This window comes from Hippopotamus amphibius, chromosome 3 (genome assembly GCF_030028045.1).
Source record: "Hippopotamus amphibius kiboko isolate mHipAmp2 chromosome 3, mHipAmp2.hap2, whole genome shotgun sequence".
NCBI classification, from domain to species: Eukaryota; Metazoa; Chordata; class Mammalia; order Artiodactyla; family Hippopotamidae; genus Hippopotamus; species Hippopotamus amphibius.
Genome location: NC_080188.1, coordinates 159,715,941 through 159,740,214, shown reverse-complemented (window position 1 = coordinate 159,740,214; position 24,274 = coordinate 159,715,941). Strand labels below are relative to the sequence as shown.

Genomic DNA, 24,274 nt, shown 5'->3' with positions numbered 1-24,274 from the left:
TTCCAACTCACGTCGTGGAGGTGCTTAGAGAAGGCTGTACCTGTGGAGTACCTTATGTACTTAGAGTGGACACTTTTTGGTATTTGAGAAAAGGTCAAGTTCTGTCCAGTTGCTTAAAACTCTAATTGCCTCCTTAGCCTGAATTAGGAAAACAGCTGCTCTGTAAATCACCCTGAGTTGCGGTACCTGGGTTCTAGCTGCAGAAGGTGGGTGATCTGGATGCATGGGCTGGCGGCTCCCTTGAGGGGTGTTAGATTGGTTTTCACCCTCGTTGTACTGTTTCCTCCCCCCCCCCCGCCCCCCCCGGAAATACTCCTCTCTGGCTCCCAGGGGATTCACATTTGTGTTTATCTGTGCTGAAAATTTCAAGGCAAGAGAAACAACACTTCAAGCTATTTATAACCAGAGGCTGTGCCAGGAATGAATTAAGCTTTGCGTTGGCCTCTGGGGAAGGTAGGAAGAATATCCCTAGGTGTGAAAAACAGGTATTTAGAGGAGATTGACAGAAGTTTGACCCAGAATATGGTTATGTGGGATGAGTACTCTATTGACTTATTATTAAATATATTGTTAAGTATAGTCTTGTGGGATGCTAGGCATAGAGAGGGTCCTGGAGATGCCACTTATATAGGGCCCATATTTGCACACCACCAGGAGGGCACTTGGCAAGGGGAGGAACATGGAAGGAGGTATGGGAGGGGTGTGAGGAATGAGGCACCACACACACATCCATCTCAGGGCAGCGGACAGAGTATGGGAGAGGAGGAACTCCACTCTTGCCTGACTCCTTCCACATAGGTCATCCTGAACAGGGGAGACACCTCCCATTCTTCAGCTCCCAATGAAGAGTCCACACCCTCCCCATCGTAGCCTAGTGTGCGCCTCTCAGTCACACTCACATAGACCCACAGTTCACCTTCCTTCCTCACTTCTCTTGCGCTGGCAGATATCGCCAGAACTCTTCCTGTGTGCCAGACACCGTGTTCATGGAGGGATGAGACACAGGAACACGCATGCTGGGAGACAGACAAAAACAAGTAAATCATATCGTTACAGATTATGATTGGTGCTTTGGAAAACCAGGGGTGATAAAGTATAACCGGGGTTCCCCTTTTGGATAGGATATTCAGGAGGTCACAAGTGATCCCAGAGTTACTGGTTGGACTTTGACATGTACCCTGTGGTATTTTTAATTTTCTTAAGTTGCATGTTGTTAAGGTCCAAATTAAAACCATTTTTGCCTTTTCTGAGCCCAAGCCACAGAACGCCGGATGCCTAGCCGTTCCGGGGGAGACGGTGGGAAGCCAGGCGCCTCCTGCTGACACCTTCCTCATCACCGCTTTCTCTCGTCAGGGAAAGGAGATGTGTTTGGAGATGTGTTCTGGAAGGAAGCCACCCTTGCCCAGTCCTGTGCCAACGTGAGAGCCTTGACCTACTGTGACCTGCATGTGATCAAGCGGGACGCCCTGCAGAAAGTGCTGGAATTCTACACGGCCTTCTCCCACTCCTTCTCCAGGAACCTCATTCTCACCTACAACTTGAGGAAGAGGGTGAGCTGGCAGTTTTTTATTTTCTACCAAGAGCACTCTCTGTGCACTTAGGATAACCACATGGGCCAGGAAAGTCCTTTTGCTGTTTATTTAAGTGGAACAGTTGGTTCTGTAGCGGTTCTGTTTGTTGCTTGCTCTTTGGAGCTTTTGCTATGAAATGAGAGAGGGAAGGATGTTGCTAGATTAAAAGATGGATTGACTTTGGTGCAGAAGGGATTCGTTCATGACTGTGTCTGTGGGCTTTTCCTCAGTAAAATCCTTACCTTCTAGCATTTTGAAAAGATCAGTTAAAAATTAGGTTGTTTGTCGATAAAATGGCTGAATGGGACCATTTAATTAATATCAACTGAATTCTCCCTGGCAACTAGGACCCACTAAATGGAGTGAGGCTATTAGCCAGCTGATAATAATAATTTTTTAAAAAAATATGAAAATGATTCAGGTGAGTCCAGAAAATAAGAAAGAGATGGAATCTGATTGCCTAGAGAGTATTTTGTATACAACTGTCAATTTAACTGGCTGAGAAATGATTTGTACTTTTAAGAACCAGAAAATTTCTCATCTGAACTTGTTTCTTTCACCCTCAAGTCATCAGAATTACTCCCTCTGTCTCTGCGAGGACTAAAATATGTCTTGTACTCTTAAGGTTTTCATGACTGACTTTCTTGCATTTCGTTTATGTTCTTTAGTTAAGAAGGTAGCTCTCAACCTATAGGAATCATCCGGGAGGATTGTCATAGGAATCTTTCCAGAAATGATCTCGTGATCTTACCCCGTCCCCCGAACTGTTTCTCTTCTCGTGGTCTGTCTCTATTAACCTTATCTGTGTCGCCCCAGGGTTCCAGGTTAGAAAGCCTGCCACCATCGTTGACGCTCCTTCCCTGTGTCCCACACCTCAGTTTCCTCATCAGATCCTGTTGGTTCCACCTGTGCTCTCAAGCCTGCGTCCACACTTTGCTCCCCCTCTCAGGGCTCTTCCTGAGCTCTTGGACCGCAGTGCCCCAGTACAGACTCCCCATGTCCTGGACCAAGCAGTAGGCTCCAAACACACCCTCCTGGTTTGTGTCTCTCCTCAATGCAGTGCTTCCTCCTGGGCCACTTACTTGCCCTTAAAGACTAACTAAATAAACAAATGTTTATCTCTTCATCAAACCCAGTACATGCCAACTGAACTAAACTAGATGTATAAAACTGAATAATACTCAGGAACCTCAAGTATAATGGAGAAGATCCACACAGGAAGGATAAGTGCAGTACGTGACGCTAAGTACAATGAGGGAAATTTGTACAAGGTATTATGGGATCATAAAGGAGGAGGGCAGATACAGGGAGAGTCAGGGAGAAAGTATTGGTGGGGGTAGTGATACCTGAGCTGAGTCTCAAAGGATCAGTTTGCCAAACAAAGAGAAGGCTTCCCGTTGGAGGGGCAATTTGAGTAAAGGCACAGAGAAAGGAAACAGCCTTTTGCCTTCCAAGTTTTTTGTACAAAGTTCCAAATGCCTGTCATTGGGTTACTCCAACAATGTGCTTCCACATAGTTTACATTCCTTGAATTGCATTTCCCTGTGAGTCCCTGCTCAGAGACCTGGGAGGACAAGGGCCTGGTATCCCCAGTGCCTAACCCAGTACAGGAAATTAAAAAAACATCCAGGGATGGCATGGAGAAAGAGATGGGATCTCTGGGCCTCAGTATCCACATCATAAAATGTGAGGTTGTGGCCAGATGATTGTTGATTTTTATTGATTGATGATTTTTATGGTCCTGTGATTGGAAAGCTGGTCATTTAAATGGCAGTGGGGAATGGGCAGTGGGAGAGAAATGTGCATTCTTAGTTCTTCTTTGTTTATCTGCAAACATGGAATGCTTGCTGGTGATACTTTTAGCCAAGTGGATTCTCTTAAAGTCTATTTTTTGATTGATTCCTTCTTTTTATGAAAGCAAGTTGATTATAATCAGCTTTCAGTGTTGCTGATAATATAGGTTGGAAAAAAATGCACAATTTGGGTTATCTGGAGGACTAATCATCTTGGAATAATTGTGGATCAAGTAAATCTATCTCAGAAAAACAAGGACGACAACAAAAACAACAGTGTGTCAGGGGTCAGGTTGTTTTTGTAAGTGCAGAATGATCGACAGCTCTGCAGAAGAGAAGCCTCAGGGGGCCACGTTTCTGAAGAGCTGTGTGGAGGAGCGTTTGGCATGGTCTGTGTGGCCACAAGGCACAGAGGTAGAACCAAAGCTGCAGACAGTATAGGAAAGACCTCGGAAAAGATCAGAGCTGCCCAGTGAATGCAATAGGTGTCTGGTTTCTTGTCCTGAAGGTATTTGGGCATCCCCTGGAGACCCCTCAGGGACTTAAGCATCCAATGGAGAGTCAAATCACTTGACCTTCAAATGTCCTTCCAATCTCAGATGCCTATGAGTCTGATATGGATCCGAGAGAATTTTAGTGAGATCCTTTATATAAAGAGATAGCCATTCTTTTTCTTGGGTAAAAAGAGAGGCTTATCATTTTGGTATATTCATTCTAGTCTATCATTGTGTCCTTCTGAGAACCAATTCCTAGTTACACAGGGCATAGGAGATGAGAACATTACATGCATGAATCATTCTTGTAGCTATTTTTTCTGGCCACGTGAAGTGTATTCTTGTGGCTGTTTCTATCTTGGCAAAATTGAGTATGTTATTTGCAAAGATTCCTGAGAACACAGTGCCTTTGACATCTGCCTGGGAAGCTGTTTGGTCTTGCAGATGTCCTCCAGTGCACAGCAAGCCCTCTGTGCTGGCAGGTGCCTCAGTCCAGTCTCTCCTCCATTTCACCACCACCCTCATTTCACAAATATGACATTTTGTAGAAGGGTCATAGAGCTGGATTAGTAAAGAAAGAACTGGAGCCAGAAATGACTCGTTGACGAGGCCTCTTCCTGCTTCTCACAGCTCCATGGCTGACCCTGGCCTCTGTATTCCAAGCCGCACCCCTTTATCCCTAAACCCCTGTGTATGAGCACCGCCCCGCCCTTGGCGCTGCTCTTGGGATCCAGCTCATGGAGGACCTATTACCTTCCTTCAAAGACACCTGAGGTCATAGGCAAGGATGAAGGAGGCAGAACCTGAAGGCCAATCCAGCATTTTGAACTTTGGTTTTCCTTGTCTGCGGGCTCTAAGCCAGATGAGACTTCAGTCTGTGTCCTACTCTGCCACCTAGTGCTTCTGCAAGCTCTAAATGCTTCCCCATCTGTAAAATGGGGCTGATGGAAAGGTCGACTTGTAAGATAATATTGAGGATTAAATAAGATAATATTTGCAAAGCTCCTATACACAAGGTCTGGAACATAGTACGTGCTCAATTCAATTGTGAGTTGTTCCTGTTTTGTCCACTTGACACTCCCTTCTTTCTTATGCTCTGCCTTTGTGTATACACAGCATTCGCTCTGCAGAATGTTCTGTGGGGTAGATGTTATCTTAGGGCTCTCTGTGCCTCTTGCAGCAAAGGAGGGGCCAGCTGCTCTGGCCTCACTGTCCCTTTAGCTCTTGTCATTGGCGAGGTTGGTGCTCACCCACTCTTTTGGCCAGTTCCATTCATGGAGGGAAAAATGTAGTTTTTCTGACCTGTTAAGTCAGTCACCAGGGCATCAATATTTTGCCAAGAGGAAGGCACAGCATCCTACTTTCTTCTGAGGGAGGTGGTGTGTGGCTGTCCATGAAAAAAAGGGGAAGTGGGACCTTCCTTGTCGCAGACCCTTGGCTTTCTAGGGTGTCAGGCTCTCTGGACATTTTCCTGCAGGTAAAATAGGAGCTTTGCACACTATTAATAGTAACATTATTACCAACTCTAGATACAATGTCAGTATGTGTTTTATGCCAGCTTATTAAGTCCTCAGAACAACCTCATGACATTCCAGTACCAACCCCACTTCTCAAGGGAATAAACTAGGATCCTGTGGAGAAGAGAATCACTTTTCCAAGGCCACGCAGCTCGTAAGAGGTAGTTTCCAAACCGTGCACGTGCTCCCCCCACCCACCCTGGTAAGCAGCATTGCATCCTACAGTGGGCCTCGGTTAAGTGTGGCTCTCAGCTTTTCCCATGTTAGCATTCTTTGGCTTCTGCTTTCTTCCAGTCTGTTGACTTCTCAGGGGTGGCACAGATTGTCTCCAAAACATCTCCAACGGCCTTCTCTTTCCTCCAGCACTGGGAAAATTATACAGTAAATTGCAGTCATATCCCAGGTTGCAAGCTATAAGAAGTTTTCCCTTCACATTGCTGGGAGTGCTGGGGAGGAATGCCCCAGCAGGTCAGCCCGGCCGTGATGTCAGTAACTTGCTAAAAAGAGCATCTGCTTTGAAGTTAAGGACGTGGGTTTGAACCCTGGTGTGGCTCCTGCCTGCCCTTATGTCAGTTACTGAACTATTCTAAGCCTCAGTTTCCTCATCGGTGAAAAAGGTCTAATAAAAGTCCCTCCTGACTAGGTTTATTGAGAAGGTCAAATACATTAAAACAAAAAAAGTTAACATGGAGCCTGTGGGAACCACTCCCTACGTTGTTTATCCCCTTCTCTCCCCACCACCACCCTCGCCCTCCACCTTCCGTCCAGGAGGTCCTGAGTTCATGCTTCGCCCCCCTTTGTTTATAGCCGGACCTTTTTTGAGTCAGTGTTTCACCTGGGCTCTATTCTCCTCACAGCCAGGGAGGAGGTCTCACTTCTCAGGTGCTGGCTAGGCGATCGGTCTTCCTGCTCATTGTTAGGACAGTAGAGGAAACACACTGCAATTAAATGATGTACTGCAGACAAGCAATTGGGTAATTAATAGCAGTCGGTGCATGGGATAATTGGCATGTAGGTAATTAGTGGGGTGGTGCTTATTCTCTATGTGAGGGGTTTTCTTTTTAAAGCCAGTATTGTTGTGTTTCTGAGTATGTTTTGCATCGTGTTTGCATATAGTAATTTGTTCCAGGATGGATTTTTCTTAGCTTGATAAGGCCTCAACCTAGTGAGTTTGGGAGGGAGCTGGGACTATCGTTACTGGTGGTTTCAAAGCAGGGGCCTCCTAATGCCTGTTTTTAAAACTGAGGTTGCCATAGTGAATTGTCTTGACTACTATACGTACATTTCTAGCCCACTTTAATGAAAGGGCATTTTATTCTGGAGAAGGGAAGATCTAAGCATTGGAGACTTGAAGAGAGCTCTGTGGATGAGTGGCATTGGAAAGCCTTTCCGTTTTCTCCCCGAACAAATTCTTATGAAATGTTGGTAAGGTGGAAAGAAAGACCACAGAGCCAGGTACTTAGAAATACATCCCCTTCCTCATTGAATCACTACGTTTTTAAAATGATCTCTACACAGCCCTTATTTACCTTGTCATTCTTTCACAGTGAGGGCCTCTGTGGAATTAAAATCATCTATTAAACTGTCAAGCTATAAAGATCATTTTAAAATCAGGGTGTTGGAATTAAGGGTGGGGAAGGGGACAGATGATGTGAGTGATAAGACCATAATTCTTTCAAGACAACACAATATAAATCAAAGCCAAGTCCTTTTTTTTTTGTCAGGAGGATCAGGAGTGATGTTAGGGACCCGGGAGGCCTTCCATGGATTTTCAGGGATCCTCCCTAGCACGCCAAAAAGCACACGCAGAACCCCACCATGATCCCGAGGGTGGGAGATAATGAAAGGGCTTCATGCTTCATTACGCATAAATCTGTTTAAACTGCAGGTGGTCAGGCTATATCCAGCCATTTCCAAGGAAGCAATAAAGTTCTGCAATAAGTATGGGCTTTAAAGCTGGATCCTCACATCTGGACTCAGCCACCTATTAGCTGGGGAGGTGGGGGCAGTAAGGGGGGAATTTGAACAAGTACAACTATTCCTCTTCTGTGGATTCATCCTATCTACCCCACAGAGTATCTGAAAGGATTATCAAGTGCCAGGCACAGGGCCTTACAGGTAGTAGGTACACAGTTGGGTTACTTCCCTTCCATTATCTGTAGGAATGGAGTCAACAGAGCAAAGAAGGAGAGCAGGGTCTGTAATAGTTTGGCTCATAGAATAATCATATGGAGGTAGTAGGTAGTGGTGGTTAAAAATGTAGACTCTAGAGTTGAGAGTACTTGGGTTCAAATCCTGGCTCTCCTTAGTGACCTTGGACCAGTTACCCAACCTCTCTGGGCCCCAGTTCATTCACTGATAATACAGGAGCAGTAATAGTAGCTTAGAAATGTGCTTTGACAAGTTTTCAATGTGTGTGTTGCTGTCATTGTTGTTGTTGATGAGCTTAGCTTTTCTGGAAGTGCGGAGAGACCCTATCAGGCGCTAAAGGTTTTAGAAGGGGAGGAAGGGGTAAATTTTAGTACCTAGAAATCTCCAGACAGATGATTCCAAGCTCTGTGCCTGGGCCCCTCAAATAACACTGGAGGACCAGGTGATTCATCGGGGAGGGTTCGTAAAGAATGGTGCTGTTGGACCCATCACAGATCCAATTTCCTCCTAGGACAAAATGGATGGAGGGACTGGAAGACCCCAACCTGGAGGAGGTGGTCGGGGAGGGATGTTGTCATGTATCTTAACCTTTATCAACCTTGATGTCCTGTGACCCAGTGTGTTTCCCACAAGTTAGAAAGGACCTGGCCTACTTTAGAGGACCGCCACGCCAATGCAGTCCTTTGGAGAGGAATGTACCTTCCTAATATTTTCTTAGCAGTGTGTGATTGGCTTATAATAAATAGAGTGGTGCTAGTGAGTCCCAGACCGTGGGCTCAGTTCCCAAGTGAACAGGTTGGCATCCTGAAGCCTCAGATGTTTAGCCCAACATTTCTCACAGTTATTTGGCCCCCGAGCACCTTTTTGAATTATATCAATAAGTATCTATCGTCTATTTTAATATACGTATTAACATCCTTCAGAGCGAGTGTTTGCAGAACATCTTTCGGAAACAGGGACTAAATGACCTTTAATCTCCCTTCTGGCTCAGATGGTCAGTGACCTGTAGGATGGACAGGTCTTGTCTGTGAAACATCAAGAAGCCAAAGATACTCAGCAGTGGGAGCGTCCCTCCCTGGGTCCTCAGTAAATACTGCTGGCGGAGCCTCCCTGCTTTCTCAACATCCTCCTGAACTCAGCTTGCCCTCACCTCCCCCCACGTGCTCAGTAGCCCATTTGTTTTCTAAAGCGCAGCCAGCCTTACGTTATCAAGGCGCATTTGGCCAAACATGCGCTAATAGAAGGCTGCTGAGACGTGTTTGCTCCCTGGCCTCAAAGGCCCTCCTTGCAAGTTACTTTCTGGTTATTTTATGGGTTCAGTCAGATTTCATGTTCCTACATCATCTGCCATGTGTCTGTGCTTACTTGTTCCCATTTAAATGCTCTTCCTACTCTTAAAAATTTTCTCTTTGGCTATGAGCTCATTCTTATAAATTTGGCCAGTGAGTCATGGAGGTTTTTATTCTAGCCCCTGCTCTTAGTAAATGGAGAGTCAGGATTTGAACCTAGGCTACCTGTCATAATGATAACTACCTTCTAAGATATTAGATTAATGGAATCAAATGTTAGTTCAACCCCTCCAAGGGACTGTGGGACGCCGGCATCAGGAGCTCACACGCAAATCTACCCCAGCCCAGATGTCCCTGCAGATGGTTTCTAGTAAAATGTTTGTCACAGAGCTACCCAGTTTTGGTGCGTCTCACTGCAGACTTTGTTGGGTGTCATTTACTTGTTACTAATGTCACTTAATGGCCTTGTCCTGCCCTTACTTAAACTTCTAGAGTGAATCCACTGTCAGGCCCAGACTCCATATAGCTTCTCTTCAGTCTCTCTGGTATAGGTGAGGCCCCCTGTCCTTTTGACCCAGTAAGCACTGGTCACCTCATTGATAGCTCTTGTTATACTTCCAATTAACTCTAAACGGTGTGTCTTTCCTGCTATCTAGAAGCTCCTTAAAGGCTGAGCCTTGTCTGCCTGACTCACCTCTGTCCTGATCAATTCTCTTAGAGCTTGGTACAAAGTAAGCATTCATTGATTGAATGAATGAATGAGTTAATGAATGAATGAATGGACTAGCCGACTAACCAGACAACCAACAAATGAACATACAAGTCCACCAACTTATTGGGCATATGCCTTTCTCTTGTTATTGCTATAGATTTGTGAAGCCTTGACTGTAAGATGCTATCTGTAGAGACACCTCTCCCTTCTCCTCCTAAGCTTTGCCCATATATCCCACACCATCCCTTTCCCATTTTTTCTTCCCCAGGCCCTGGGTATAGAGGTCTCCCTGGGTATAAGTTACCTCTCACGTACCACGGATTGGCAGCATAAAATAATAACAGCCACCCTCATATATTGAGTGTTTCCCAGCCAAGTACATACTAAAGCCTTATATGCATTATTATGTCATTTCTGTGCAGAGCAACCTGAAGCCCAATTAGTTTAAATAATTTGCCCCAGATCCACTAAGCTAATTAAAGGTAGAATTTGAGCCCAAGTCTGGCAATCACCAAGACTGCGCTATTGCTTTTGTGCCCCTCCTCTAAATGTGGACCCCAAGTCCCAGCTCCAAAGATAGCAGCCCTGGCTTCTGCACCCTCATTTCCCCTGAGGAGCGTGTCAGCCACACAGGGGTTTGGAAGCTGTAGCATACTCGGTCTGTCTCCTTGTAAGTCCATATTAGAGAGCTGTGGCCTAAGGGCATCTGGGCCTCCTGGAAGGCACCACAGGGCTAGATGGCTGATGGCATTTGAATGTTTGCTGTTTGTTCAGAGAAGGGGGAAGGGGACCCAGATGAGTCACATAATCCAATGATGGAGTAGAAGCCAAGGCAGAGTGATCCTGTGACAAGTTCTCTATGGCATGTGGGTCACCTCAGGTAACGTGGAGGTGGCTTGAAAGCCTTGTAATGGTCGGTGGCAGGAATTTCTAGAGTTGCAGTTTGTCCCAGACCATCACGAGAGGCCAGAGGAATGACCTTCAGCTCTCAGTTGGGTGGCCAGCTGGGCTGGAGATTTGCAGCTGGGCAGGTCCCTGAAGAGTCAGGCTGGGGCCCAGAACACAGCCAGGACTGGGAGAGGCCTTGACGTCAGAAGTGGGCTTATGAGAACCAGAGTCTAAGGCCTTTTCTAGCCTAGAAGTAGTTACCAAAGGCTTTGTGGGGGTAATTTTGAGCTGGATCTTGATGTGGGGTAGGTGGGAATTTACTTGACTGGGAGAGAATCCAGTCCTTTGTGGGTACATTTGTGTCTTGTGGAAGGCCCCTCTGTGCCCCATGGAGGGCACCCACATGCCTGATGCCGAAAACGTGGCCTCTGTGCGCTGGTGCTGAATCAAATCTCAGAGACAGAGTTTTGGGTGAAGTAGAAAAGAATAGCTTTACTGCTTTGCCAGGCAAAGGGGGACAGAGTGGTCTTGTGCCCCAAAAAACTCTGTGTCCCAACCCGGGAGGATTTGGTGAGGAGTTTTATAGTGTTGGTTCAAGGATTGCAGATAAGATTAGGGTATGGAAAACAGTGAATCTAATCAGTTAGAATCCAAGAAGAGAGGGCCTGCTGAGGGAACCACTAGCCAGTCTCCTTACTCCCCAGCTTTTTTTCTTGTTCCTTCCCCACCTGGTTTTACTTATGAGGAGGTTGCTTGAAGACTTCAAAAGGGAATTTGTCCCCGACTTACAAGCTAGGGCAGCTTCAAGACTTGCCTTTTCTAGAGGCGTCTAGAGACCCCAAGGAGAAGTGGATCAACGTGGACTAGGACATGATGCACTCTGGGGACCACAGTGAGCTTGCTCTCTCTTCCATACCCAGCCATGTTGTAGGGACCCAGCAGCTCCTCAAACCTTTTACTTTCCAGGCTTTTACGTCCACCGGACTGTCCCTGGGCTGCCTATAGTAGCAAGAGCCTGCGCATTTTCCATGACAGATTTAATTTTTAAAAAGCCCCTTGTTATAGGCAGCATGTCGAGGATGGTGCCTTTTTCCTCAGAGATCTATTTGCAGACAGCTCCTGCATTCTCCTACACTTCCCAGCTCACTCTTCGCAAGTGCTTAAACCAGACATGAAAAAAGCTTCTGGTTCACAGAGTATAAATTTTGAAATGAGGATGCTTGTTTGTATTATCACAGGGAAAATCCTGCAATCCTCCGCCTGGAGCACGTCATACATTTGGCGCCTCCTGTTGGTGAGGTGTGATAGTGCATTTAACCGCGTTGGCCCCCTGTCACCAACTGGATGCATGGAGAAGTGAAGCTGGTCCCAGTGACTGAGACAGGGAGAAGGCTTCTCCAGGTCTGGGACAAATCCTATGGCAGGTAGCAATTGGTGGGAGCATGACATGGAAAAAGAGGAGAACACCTGCAGAGTTAGGAAATGGCACAGAATACTTAAAATCCTTGGTGACCAATGTTAATTGGACTTATGGTGGTGATTATTTCGCAATATCTACAAATACTGAATCATGCTGTACACCTGAAACTAATAGAATGGTACATGTCAATTCTATCGCAATTAAAACAATACTGAAAATCTTGACAAAGTACACTACTCAGGGCTCTAAGTTAGCAGCAGGCCATGCAGTAAGCTGGTAACTTTTGTTTCCCTGAAGTCTCATTCTCAGGCACTTGGGGGAATTTTGCCACAGGAATTTGCTTTAACTTGATTTCTTTTTTTTTTTTAAGCTCTTTATTGGAATATAATTGCTTTACACTCTTCTGGCAGTTTTTGCTGTACAACAAAGTGAATCAGCTGTATTTATATATATATCCCCATATCCCCTCCCTTTGGTGACTCCCTCCCACCCTCCCTATCCCACCCCTCTAAATCATCACCGGTCATCGAGTTGATCTCCCTATGTTATGCAGCAGCTTCCCACTAGCTGTCTATTTTACATTTGGTGGTGTATATATGTCATTGCTACTCTCTCACTTTGTCCCAGCTTCCCCTTTGCCCCCCACCCCATGTCCTCAAGTCTGTTCTTTACATCTGCAACTTTATTCTTGCCCTGTCACTGGGTGCATCAGTACCATTTTTTTTTTAGATTTCATGTATACGAGTTAGCATACAGTATTTGTTTTTCTCTTTCTGGCTTACTTCGCTCTTTATGACACACTCTAGGTCCATCCACCTCACTACAAATAACTCAATTTCATTCCTTTTTATGGCTGAGTAATATTCCATTGTATATATGTGCCACATCTTCTTTATCCATTCATCTGTTGACGGGCATTCAGGTTGCTTCCATGTCCTGGCTATTGTAAATAGTGCTGCAATGAATATTGTGGTAACTTGAATTCTTAAAAGAGATGATGAAATGATTATGTAAGGCTTGGGGTAGGGGTGGGGTGTGAAGGGCGCCGCTTTCTCTGACATCCTCTCTGTTTGGTTTTCACTTGGCTCTGGGCGGGACTCAGTGGAAGCCTCTTTCTTTTGCCCCAGGACAGTGAGGGTGTGGGGAAAGAATTGGGCTAAGGGAAAGAAAGGGGGGTGAGAAATAAAGGCAAAGGATACCTATAACTGGGGAGTTTCAGAAGGATGAGCAGATTTTGCAAATATTATTTATTGAATAGAGGAACCTGGTCCTTGCTCTGCACAGCTGAACTCTTGTGCAGGGAGGCAGATGCCTTTGCTAACCCCAAACTGTGAGCTGGGCTGGAAGAAAAACCCAGGGCAGAGCTAGCATGCCAAGTTCAATTTTCCTAATCCTTCCACCTCAAGGCCAGATGAATCCAGCAGCAGAGTGGCTTTGTTTTCCTGTTTGTTTCACTGCATGTCAAGGCAGCTGAGAAGCTGCCGGGGTTTTCATCCCAGGCTTTCTGTTTAAGCACCACTCTGATATTTCTCTCAGGTTAGAACCTGAACAGGACACTTTCAGCTCAAGGCTTGTTGACTGAGGCTGGGGGCAGCTTCTAATTATCCATGGTCACGGCGACAAAACTCCTTGGAATCTATAATCAATCACTTCAAGCCGTGTTTCTCCATGTCCCCCAGCCCAGCTTACCTGACGGCACGGCCGTATTCCGTGCCATGTGCAGGGGCAGAGTCTGCTGTGCTCTGTGCTTCCTCCACCCCCTCTGCCACTGCTGGTGACAGCTCGTGTGCTCAGAGCTCACAGAGGGGGCCAGAGCATAAGCAGCTGCCCCTCTGTCACTCTGTGGGCTTTGGCTGCCATATCCTTCTGCAGAGCCAGGCACTGTTTGCATGTGGTCACGCACGCCCTTCTCACATCCACGGCTGGAGGTCTGCAGGCTTCCCCATGGACCCGGCTGTTTGCCAGCAGTGTTGCTGTTGCCACGTGTGTGTGTGTGTGTGTGTGTGTGTGTGTGTGTGTGTGTGTACTCAAGTGCACACATACAGCATTTCCTCCTGTCAATGACTAGTCCTAAAGGAAGCAGCCAGGGAGCAGAGAGCTGGATAATCCACCAGCCATTCCCTGGATCCAGTCACCCCAAGCATCTTGTGCCTTCACCAGCTGGTGTTGTCGGGTCTGCTGTGCTTGGCTAGAGAAGTATTTTTTTCTTCCTTTGGATTAGAGGTAAAGATTAACCTGACATCTGTAAGCTCAGAAACCCTGTCATGTGCCATGTGGTGGTCAGTTGTTATTCATCTACATGTGTACTTTATGAAGAGTAAATGACCCCATTGGGGGCTACTTGCTTGAGCCCCAAATCCTTTGTAAGTACAATAGGCTGATTACAGGGCTGAGGAGGGGCCTGGCGAGAATAGGAACTGTGCGTGTAATGCACCCTGGGTGCAGGACTTTCTAGGGGGTCTTTCATGGCGTTTACAAATAATTCATGCCTACAACCCCTCAGTGGGTTTACTATGGGTTATTTATGATCCTGAGGCTTTGGTTCAGGAAACAAAAGATGCTCCTGCATAGAAACAGTGGCAAGCATGCGTCCAAGGCCCTGGCCTGAGCCTGACACCAAATGTCCCGGGCAAGTGCTGCATCCTTCTGTCACCAAGGCCAAGGACAGCCCTGTGGAGGAGCCTGGCCTCAGGCTGTCAATGGCATTCAGACTCCAAGTTTCAATTGTTGTTAACTTTGTTTCCATGTTATCTGTGTGTCTTTACTGTTATTTACTATTATATCCTGTATGGCCTAGCAGTCTCAGATTTCCTGCAGTGATTGGAGCTTCCCAGGGTAAAGGAAACCATCAGACCAGAAGCTTCTCTAGGCTGGTACACTGGTATCTCCCCACCATCTCCCAACACACACTCACACAGGGGATCCCCCAGTCTATTTGTCTCCTGTGGCGGCTACTGTAACAGATGACCACACACTGGGTGGCTTAAAACAACAGGAATTTATTCTCTCACAACTTCTGGAGCCCAGAGGTCCAAAATGGTGTCAGCAGGGCCACGTTCCCTCTGAAGGCTCTGGGGGAGAATCCTTCCTTGTTTCTTCCAGCTTCTGGTGGCTCCTGGCGTTCCTTGGCTTGTGCAGGCATAACAATCATCTCTGCCACTGTATGGCCTTCGCCCTTTGTCTCTTTGTGTCAAACTTCCTGCTCCTTTCACTTATAAAGATGCCAGTCATTGGATTCAGGGCCCACCCTAAATCCAGGATAATCATATCTCTAGATCCTTAAGTTCACTATATCTGCCAAGACCCTATTTCCAAATAAGGTCACATTCACTGGTACTGGGATTTAGGACTTGGATATATTGGGCAGGGGGGTTGCGGTTTAACTCAGTGCAGCTCCCTTTCCTCTTCCTCATCTGCCTTCTCTTCTTCCTCTTTCTACTCTTTGCCTCCTCAACCTTCAATTCTTCCTTCCTTTTCCTCTGCTCCCCTTTCCTCCTCTCCCTTCTTCTCTTCCTTAAGTAAGTGCCTTTCCAGCACAGGAATTTTTTTCTCATAGGGAATAGTCTTGTGTAAGTTGTGTTTCTTGTCTTGGATGGCTCTTGGAGTAAAGTCCAAGTATTTAGTTAATCCTTTAAGCCTCAGAGTAAAATATCATCTTCCTTTGTGTTCTCTTGAGTGATATTTCCTTTGAACCCTGTGGAACTCTCTCTTTGACAGAGATTCACAAAGCACAGGAAGCATCAGGATCGCATAAAAGAGCTTTGTGTGAGACATTAGAGAGAACTTCCTGCTGGTAGAGGTTATGAGATGCAGGAAAGTAATGCCTAAGCGGGTTACGGACTCCCCTTCCCTTCAGATGGTTAAGAACAACCCTTTGTTGATTGTGTAGCTCTGATCTCTGTCATTTTCTTGTCCTAAACTTTGATGTGTCCTTACAGCCTCAGAAAAAAGTCCAGACCCAGGGATCGTGTATAAACTCATATTCCAGCTGCAATGCAAATTGCATCTTCATGCTGTTGTCCGATGCCCAGCCCCACCTGTTACAGAACACAGTACTTACTTCTGCATGTGTCTTCTCCCTTGGGATTTCCTTCATCCTACCTCACCTCTTCCCTTCAAACCTAACGCAGCCTTCAAACCCCAGCTCAGATTCTTTTTCCCACGTCTTCCTTCAGTCTACATCCAGCTAGAATCTCTCTCTCCTCTAATGTGTCTTTCTCTGCTATTGTGTTTGTCCTTTAGAGGAGCTGTCACTCATAGTTTCAGGTAGAATAATTAAGCAGATGTTTAATTTTTCCTCTGGACTTGGGGGTCTTGTATTTTTATTCCCTGAATTTCTTCATCCAGTGCCTGGCACTTAGCGGACAATAATTGAAGCTACACGAGTCACAACTAAATTGCCACTCACTCTGCCTTTGTGGTTCAAGTTTAAAGTTTGCAGGTGGGGACCCATGTTCTCAGTTAGCCTTCTTGTTCACCTGTCTTCTGCAGGTGCCCTCAGGCCAGGCCAGGCTTCTCCCCCAGGGTGACAGGTCATCTCAATTTGCCTGGGACTGTCCTGGTTTCAGCATTTAAAGCTCCACATCCCGAGACACTCCTCACTCCCAGGCAAGCCAATCACCCTGCTCCATACTCACCCTCTTGCTGAAAATCTCTGTGAATTGAATTGTGTGTCAGCCTCCATCTCTCTCTAGACATTTGTCCTATAGCCACTAAAACCGCTTTCCCTACCTGCAGGTGGGTGTCTGGCTGTCCCTGGTCCTGCGTAGCCTTCCCAAGGCTTCCCCCAATGCAGTCTTATAATGTGACTGAACTTCCCACCAGCTCCGCAGCCTCCTCCTCCTCCTCACCTCTCTTCTGCGCCACCTCAGCCCAAATTCTAACCTGATCCAAGTAGCTGACCCTCCCAGGCAGCCTTTTCCTTCTCCTCCCCCTCCCAGTTCCCTGTCTATATCACATCAAATAGGTCCTGGGAGGATTGAATCCACACAGAACCCTCCTGTCTCTGGAGCCACAGCTCAAAGATGCCTCCTCCATAGAGCCCTCCCCAGGAAACTCCTTCCTGCCAGCTCACTCTCCCCCTGCCCCCACATCGTTCTTCCTCTGGGGGCTCCTATATGATTGAACAGAGCGTGACCTCTTGGGGAAAGGACCTGGTGCCCGGGACTGGTTGTTGGGACCTGCATTCTACCCCAAGTTTACCACTAGGGCAAATTCTTAACCTTGGTTTTGTTCATTGTAGGATGAGAAAGTTAAGTGAACTCTTATAGTTTTATTAGCCTTACCAAACTTGGATTCTAAGGCTATCTGCCCACCCTGTCTACTCTGGAGAAACAGATACAAATGTCCTAAGCAAGGCAGCATTGCTAGGAGGCCTCTGAGGTCTTGGCACATCCCCCATCACCTGTCCCTACTTGTAATTCCCATCTTTATCCTTTGATTCCCCATAATCCCACGCTGGCTTGCCTGTAAATGGAACACAAAAGCCACCTCCTACAGCTTAAGAGATTCTAAAGTGCAATTAGAAGACCATGATTCCTTTCCCATGACTTGGCTTACAAAACTGAAGATTTAGGGGGAGAGGTTCAATTCCTGAGCCTCGTCCCTGACTCAGTTTCCACCAGACCCGAAGCTGTGTCTTTATTTTTCCCTCTGTGCCCCAGATGAACTCATCAGGATCTAGTTGTTGCTGCCCTTGGCTGTCTTCCATGCAGCTGAATCTGTTGAAGCAATGGGCGGGATGGCCTTCTGCTTCAAACTCTATCACGTGTGCATGTCTCTGCGTGTGGTGCACACACCCTTTTAATGTCTGTGCCCACTTTACTTTCACATATTTTATCTCGTATGATCCTTGCAATAACTTGGTGAGGTTGATGCTGTTATTTCTTCCATTTTTCATATGCAAAACCTGAGGCTCAGAGAAGTGAAATGTGGCAAATGGGAATATGTGGCAAAACTGGAACTTGAACTCAGATCCTCCAACTCCAAGTCCCACGTCCTTCCCACTAGGCCACCCGCCCGTTGTGTGCCTGCAGTGGGGTGTTGAGCGGCCTTGGATCCCGCCCGCTCCAACAAGAGCCCTGAGAACGTCGAGAACATCGTACTTATAGAGGTGGCCAAGGGGAGCTGCTTGGTCCCCAGGTTAGTTCTGTACGCTGGTGCCTCTCAATCTTTAACGCGCACACAAATCGGCTTCGATCTTGTTGAGATGCAGATTCTAATTCGGCAGGCCTGGGGAGGGGTCAGAATTGCATTTCTAACAAGTGCCCCGGTGGTGGTGCTCACCTTACTGGTTGCAGGCACTCTGAGGAGCATGCCTGAGTGGCAGGGCTGCAGGCAGCTCCAGTTGACACGTGCGGAGGGGAAAGGATGGAAAATCTATAGCTCCCCAGGCCTGTACCCCAGAATCCACTGCTCTCCCCCAAGTGGCAGAGGCCCAAGAATGCTGATCCCTGAGGTGTAGAGGAAGCACTTCTGTGTAAAAACAGCTCACAGTCGTCATCACCCAGAGCTCAGATGGTGAAAACAGTCTCCTGGGGGCCACTGTCAGGGTGGGAGGTGAGGGCTTACGGGAGGGATTATGGCGAAGGCCCCTTCCCATCCTGACAGTGAGACTCTGAACATAGAGCAGAGCTGTATGTCACGTTGGGACTCTCTGAGTACTGCCCCTGCTGTCCCATTTGGTCCCCCCATTCTAGGTATCCTCTCTCCCTGCAGTGAAAATCTGCCCATCTGTTATCATCCTCTCTTATTTAAAAGCATGGTTGCAAACACTCCCGAAAGCCTTCCCTGCTGCCCTACATCCTGTCTGCCTCTCTGTGTGCAGGTGATGACCTGCCTGGGCTCTAAGGTTGCCGTGGGTAACTTTCCTGCCCAGCCAGGTGCGCTGGAGGCCTGTCCTATTTGGGTTCTTTTTTTTTTTTTTTTTTTTTTTTTCTTTTGGCTGTGTTGGGTCTTCGTTGCTGCTCATAGGCTTTCTGTAGTTGCGGTGAGCAGGGGCTACCCTTCATTGTGATATGTGGGCTTCTCATTGCAGTGGCTTCTCCTGTTGTGGAGCATGGGCTCTAGGTGCACGGACTTCAGTAGTTGTGGCGCGTGGGCTTAGTTGCTCTGCGGCATGTGGGATCTCCCCAGACCAGGGATTGAACTTGTGTCCCCTGTATTGGCAGGCGGATTCTTAACCACTGCGCCACCAGGGAAGTCCCTATTTGGGTTCTTCTTGAGGGGCTGAGTGAACCTGGTGGGAGCCCTGGTGATATCTGAGTGGGATGGGAAAGCGGAGGGTGTCCAGGGCTGTGCCTCCAGAGTCAGGTAAGACCCGGCTGCCAAAAGCAGGAAAGCCAGAGGGAAAATTCAGTCCCAGGCAGAGCAAGTGTCGGGTGAGGAGAGGCTGTGAACAGGAAATGTCAGAAGGCTGAAGCCGGGGACAGTGGGAACAGGTGGAACACTGTAAGGTTTCAGGCTTGAGGCTTTAAAGAGAGCTGGAGAGGGGTAGGTCCTACTGGAGGGCCTAGTGCAGGGAGGCCTCTGGGTGACAGGAACCGTGTGGGGTCCGACAGCCCAGTCAGGGAAGAGGGGACAGGTCCCCACAAAGCCAGATCCAGCCTTCCAGTTAGAAAAGCACCTCAGAATTGATGCCCACCTGGGGTGGGCCAGGAGGGTCTTTGGGACAAGGGTTTGGGTCTCCTCTGGAAGGGCCTGTGCTTATAGATCTTGGCCTGGGGAGCTCTCCTCCTAAGGGAGCAATGTATCTTGGTGGAGTTATGAGTATGGTTATATAACTTATACAACACCATAACATTTTACTTTTGTTGCTTGTTTTTATTACCCTTCCCCAGAACTGAGTTTCTTCCTGATGTGCAGACCTGTGCAAGGCACTGTGCTGTCTCTAAAACAAATCTAAGGGTTTCAAGCGCAGGGAGTATGTTTAGGGGATTATATGTACTTCTGTACATAATAATCGCTTAATAACTCCTCCATTAACTGAGGATTTCTTTCTCTTTCTGTTCTTTTAAAAGTGGCTGTCTGTGAGGCACATTGAATGCGGTGTGTGTGTCTGTGTGTGTTTGTTTTGTTTTTGATGGTCAAGGTTGGGCATTGAGTGGAGATCATGCACTAAGAGAATGCAGATTCCCACCCTTCCTCTCCGTTCCCACAGAGTCCAGGTGAACTCAGGAGCGTGGTGTGTTGGGTCCTGTTTGGCCTCCTGTATCTTTCACGTGATGCGTCACCCCAGGACTTGGCCTCCGTGCCCTTGCAGCGGTGGCCCCTTGACAGAGTAAAATCAGCTCTGCCCCAGAGCAGAGCCAAGCCGTGCTCTAGCATGAATTCTGCCTCACGTCTCACGATCCCCGATAGGTGGCATTTTAAGTCTGGGGACTGCAGTTTCTCAACCTGCCTATATAGCAAAGGTCTTTTCAGCTACTTTTGGGAACAAATGGACATCTGGAAATAGAGTTTGGATATACCAAATACCAGACCTTCCATATGCTTTTTTTAATAGAGAGTATTTAAATCTTGGCTGCCTCAGAAAATCGAGGGCATCCAAGGCACCGATGAAGCATTTCCTCCCAGAGACCTTCCCTGACCCTTGTGCTGCCAATCCAAGGTAGTCCTCCTGTTGGCTTGTCCTCAGAGCACCCTTTTTTTCCTTCATAGCCTTAAACAGTTTATAATTTTAAATATACAATCTTTGTGTGATATTTGCTCCTCAGAGTTTTCTCCCCTAATGTATCCCTAGTAATGAATGGTACCTGTGTGTTGGCAGGCTGGATCTGGGCAGCCAGCGGATTACAGGAGTAGTCTGGGAAAGCTAGCTGCCTGGTACCTGGAGAGCCCTGGGGCCCAGGAGAAGCTGTAGACCCCACCACTCCAACAGAATAGAAATCCCCAGCCCCTGGGAAGCTGAGCTTGGGTGCGACCCTGCCCACAGGGAAAAGGGGAAGCTCCCAGTCCCAGCTGGCTCACTGCCCAGACAATGCAGAGTGAGATCCCAGGGTTGTCCTGGGGCAGCTCTACTCAGAGCCCTGGCACGTAGCAAACACTCGAGCTTTTAGGGGTGAATAAGTAGGGTCAGTTCCAACTCTGAGAGTGATTCTGCTTGTCTGAGGTTTGGGTTGGTCGCCCGCAGACTCACAACTGCTAAGTTATTTAAGCTTAATGATCTCTCTTGATGGGCAGGCCAGAGGCTACAGTCTTCATACCTAAAAATAGGTGCTTGGGCTGGACTTCCCAATTCCTCACTCCCATGACATCAGCTGGCTTCCTGGGAGGCCTTGAGAGTTCTCGGTCCCACTACTCTGGTTGTAACCAGCACCCCCAGGCTTCCAGGCCTAACCAGGCCAGTGAACAGCCCTAGTCTTTTTCCCCCAGGACCGCCCAGGTAGAGACAATGACTGGGAGTATTTCTTTGTACCCCAGCGGGAGAGCTATCTAAAGACCTGGCCTCAAAGCCTTTCCCTGAGACACCCTGGCCCTCCTGGGGAAGCTGATATTGCCCATATTTCTACCATCTCCCCCAAGAGCCTCTCCCAGGGCACTCTGATGGACTTTTATTGCTTAATTAGCAGCCTGTGAACAACTGGAGGGAAACCAGTTACACAGCGCCTTCCCTGCCACCGACGGGGAATGGCAGGGGCTGCCTGGTGGGCAAGCCCCCCGCCCCAGGCGCTCATCTCCTTCCTCTATCCCCCATGCCCCTTGCTCTGGCCGGAAGTTCATATTTCTCCCCCATCTTCTGTGAAGTAACCTCTTTATCGCATGAAACGTTTACCAATGGCTCTCTTCCTTGACTCTTAATTTCTTCTCAGTGCTTTAATCTCTGTCTTTATTTCCTTCCTGCTGCAATACATTTTCTGGACCTATAAATAATGCCATTGACAATGCTTTGAAGTATTTTTGTCGTATCCTCCACCCCTGAAAACAATCAGACACACACACACACACACACACACCCCCATAAACTGAGCCTCATTATTCTGTTTCCATAACTTGAATCTCTCAGGTACACCATTCTTCCTCTTGCTCTGCATTAGGCTCCTACAGCTGGTTAAAGCGGCTCCAGGTATGATTACACCTCCACAAGTGAGAGCTGGGAGGGTGGGACATTAGGAACCTAGTGAGGGCCTTTATTTACAGTCCTTTACTGGGAAAGTGCCTGAGGCAGCAGAAGCAGACTAAGACCTGAGCCACCATGCTCTCCCTTTAATTCAGCCCCATATCACAAGTGTCGCTGTGTGCCCAGCACTGTGCCAGGAAAAATACCAGTGATTCAGAGGTCTGGGTGTTGCCTCCTCAAGCCCACCGGAAATGGAGGGTATGGGACTCTCACATCAGGAATCCCACTTCACATCTGCTGGACTCCAGCTGGTTCACCTGGGGACTTAGAGGTAAAAGCCATGGGTACTGGTGCATCAGGACTTCTGGTTGAGTGAAGGGAATCCTTTTATGACAACTCTTTGGCCAAAGGTCACATTTAACCAATGGTCCCCTTTTGCTAAGATTTACTGCAGCCAAATTCTCAGAAATAAAACATTTGTTCCAGCTGAATTCCCAGAAAGAGAATAATTCCTTCAGAATTCATGGTGACTAGGTTTGATCCATTGTCATTTTCTTCATTGTTTTTGTTCTCTTGGCCTTTCTGTGCCCTAATCGGTGCTTCTGAGAAGGCCTGTGTCCCCTGTTGCCCGGGACTCCAGCAGGTGACTTCCTGACTCAGCCCTGGCAGCTCACCCAGTTGTTTTCCTTCCAGGAGTTATGAGAGCACTATCGGTAATCAATTTACTTCAGGCACATTAAGCCAAATCTTGCCTGCCAGGGATCCTGTCTACTCCTCTTGATCTAGCTGTGCTCCTTTGCCCACCCCAACAGGTTTTTTTTTCTTCTGTTTTTGTTTTCTTTTTTGTAGTTCTTTAGAACACTTCCACATCGATGTCAAGTTAATTAATGCAGACCATCACTGCAGGGGTCCCCAAGTGCCTAGGCTGTCCTTTTAGATTGGTGGGATGTTGACTCTTGCCACTTTTTACCTAAGGCTGGTCTCTGGCGCACAGAACATCAATTTGTTTCCTGAAAACTGGGTTTGAAACCATGGACTTGAACGCACGGGCTGGGACTCAAACCCAGTCGAAACCCAGATTGGGACTGGAACCCTTGGTCTTTTTTTTTTTTTTTTCTTTTTCTGGTTGTGGCACACGGGCTTCATTGCTCCGTGGCATGAGGGATCTTCCTGGAGCAGGGATCGAACCCGTGTCCCCTGCAGTGGTAGGCGGATTCTTAACCACTGCGCCACCTAGGAAGCCCCCTTGGTCTTTTAATTAGAATCATTAACCTAGTGTCAGGACTTACTGAGGCTTAGGTTCTTTATCTGTCAGCACAGAAGGAATTCAGCAAGAGACAAAGTGATAGACAAGAAATAGATTTATTTAGAGAGATACACATTCCATAGAAAGAATGCATCTGTCTCAAAAGGCAAGAGCAGCCCCAGGGTGTGGGGTTGTCTCAGAAAGTGAGAGCAGACACCAGGGGGTTACTTTTTACGGGCTGGGTAATTTCATAGGCTAATGAGTGGGAGGGTTATTCCAACTATTTTGGGTAAGGGGCAGGGATTTCCAGGAACTGGGCCACCACCCACCTTTGGGCCTTTTTTTTAATGGTTGGCCTTGGAACTGTCATGGTGCCTGTGAGTGTGTCATTTAGCATGCTAATGTATTACAATGAGTGTGCAGCTCAAGGTCTACTGGAATTTGAATCTTCCGCCATCTTGGACCTAGTTGGTTCTAATCAGCTTATGTCATAACACCAACGGCTGTCATTCTTTTAAAGGTTGTGCCCTGCCCCCTTCCCTCTTGTTTCAGGTTCGCCTCTTGGTGGGTGTCGAGCCAAAAGACACAACCAAGCCAAAGATCAGGAGAAGGAAGGATTAATTATTACTTGTAGCAAGTAACGAGAACACTGAGGATGGTCCCCAAAGCTGTGTCTTCCTGAACAGCAAAACTGGGGAAGTTTTAAGCTACAGGCACATGCATATTCATGAAGGGGCTTGAGCAGAGGAGAGCTCAGCATAGAACTGAGGCAGAGGTCCGCAGAGTCCAAGTCTTAGTTGATTGCAGTCAGGAGGGTCAGCATCGTCATTACATCTTGTACCTGGGTAGGGGCCTTAGTTCCCGCAGAACTCAAAGATATGTTATTTATCCCTTGAGGAGGGACTAGGATGCTGCTTTATCACCGCACTTTGACTGTCTTTCCTCCGTTCCTGGCTTCCTTTGTTCTTTTAAGATCATTAATTACTGAGACCTGTTCAAGGGCAAGCGTTGCGGCCAGGAGTAGATCACAAAATGGCTTAGGCCAAAATGGGTTCTGTTATGGCAAGAAAGCCATTCCTGGTTCTCTTTCTCTGGGAACCCTCTAACCTACCTGTTTACAAGTTTGGGATGCACAC

The 24,274-nt window shown here is 47.4% G+C and overlaps 1 protein-coding gene across 2 annotated transcripts in view; it reads left to right on the top strand.

The window, feature by feature from the left end:
- The window catches only part of KCNH1 (potassium voltage-gated channel subfamily H member 1), a 411,257-nt gene that overhangs the window by 318,500 nt on the left and 68,483 nt on the right, over positions 1 to 24,274 (top strand). For both annotated transcript variants that reach the window (XM_057728018.1, XM_057728017.1), the window contains exon 10: positions 1,354 to 1,550. In XM_057728018.1, coding sequence (XP_057584001.1) covers positions 1,354 to 1,550 — 197 coding nt within the window. The remainder of the gene's footprint in view (positions 1 to 1,353; positions 1,551 to 24,274) is intronic.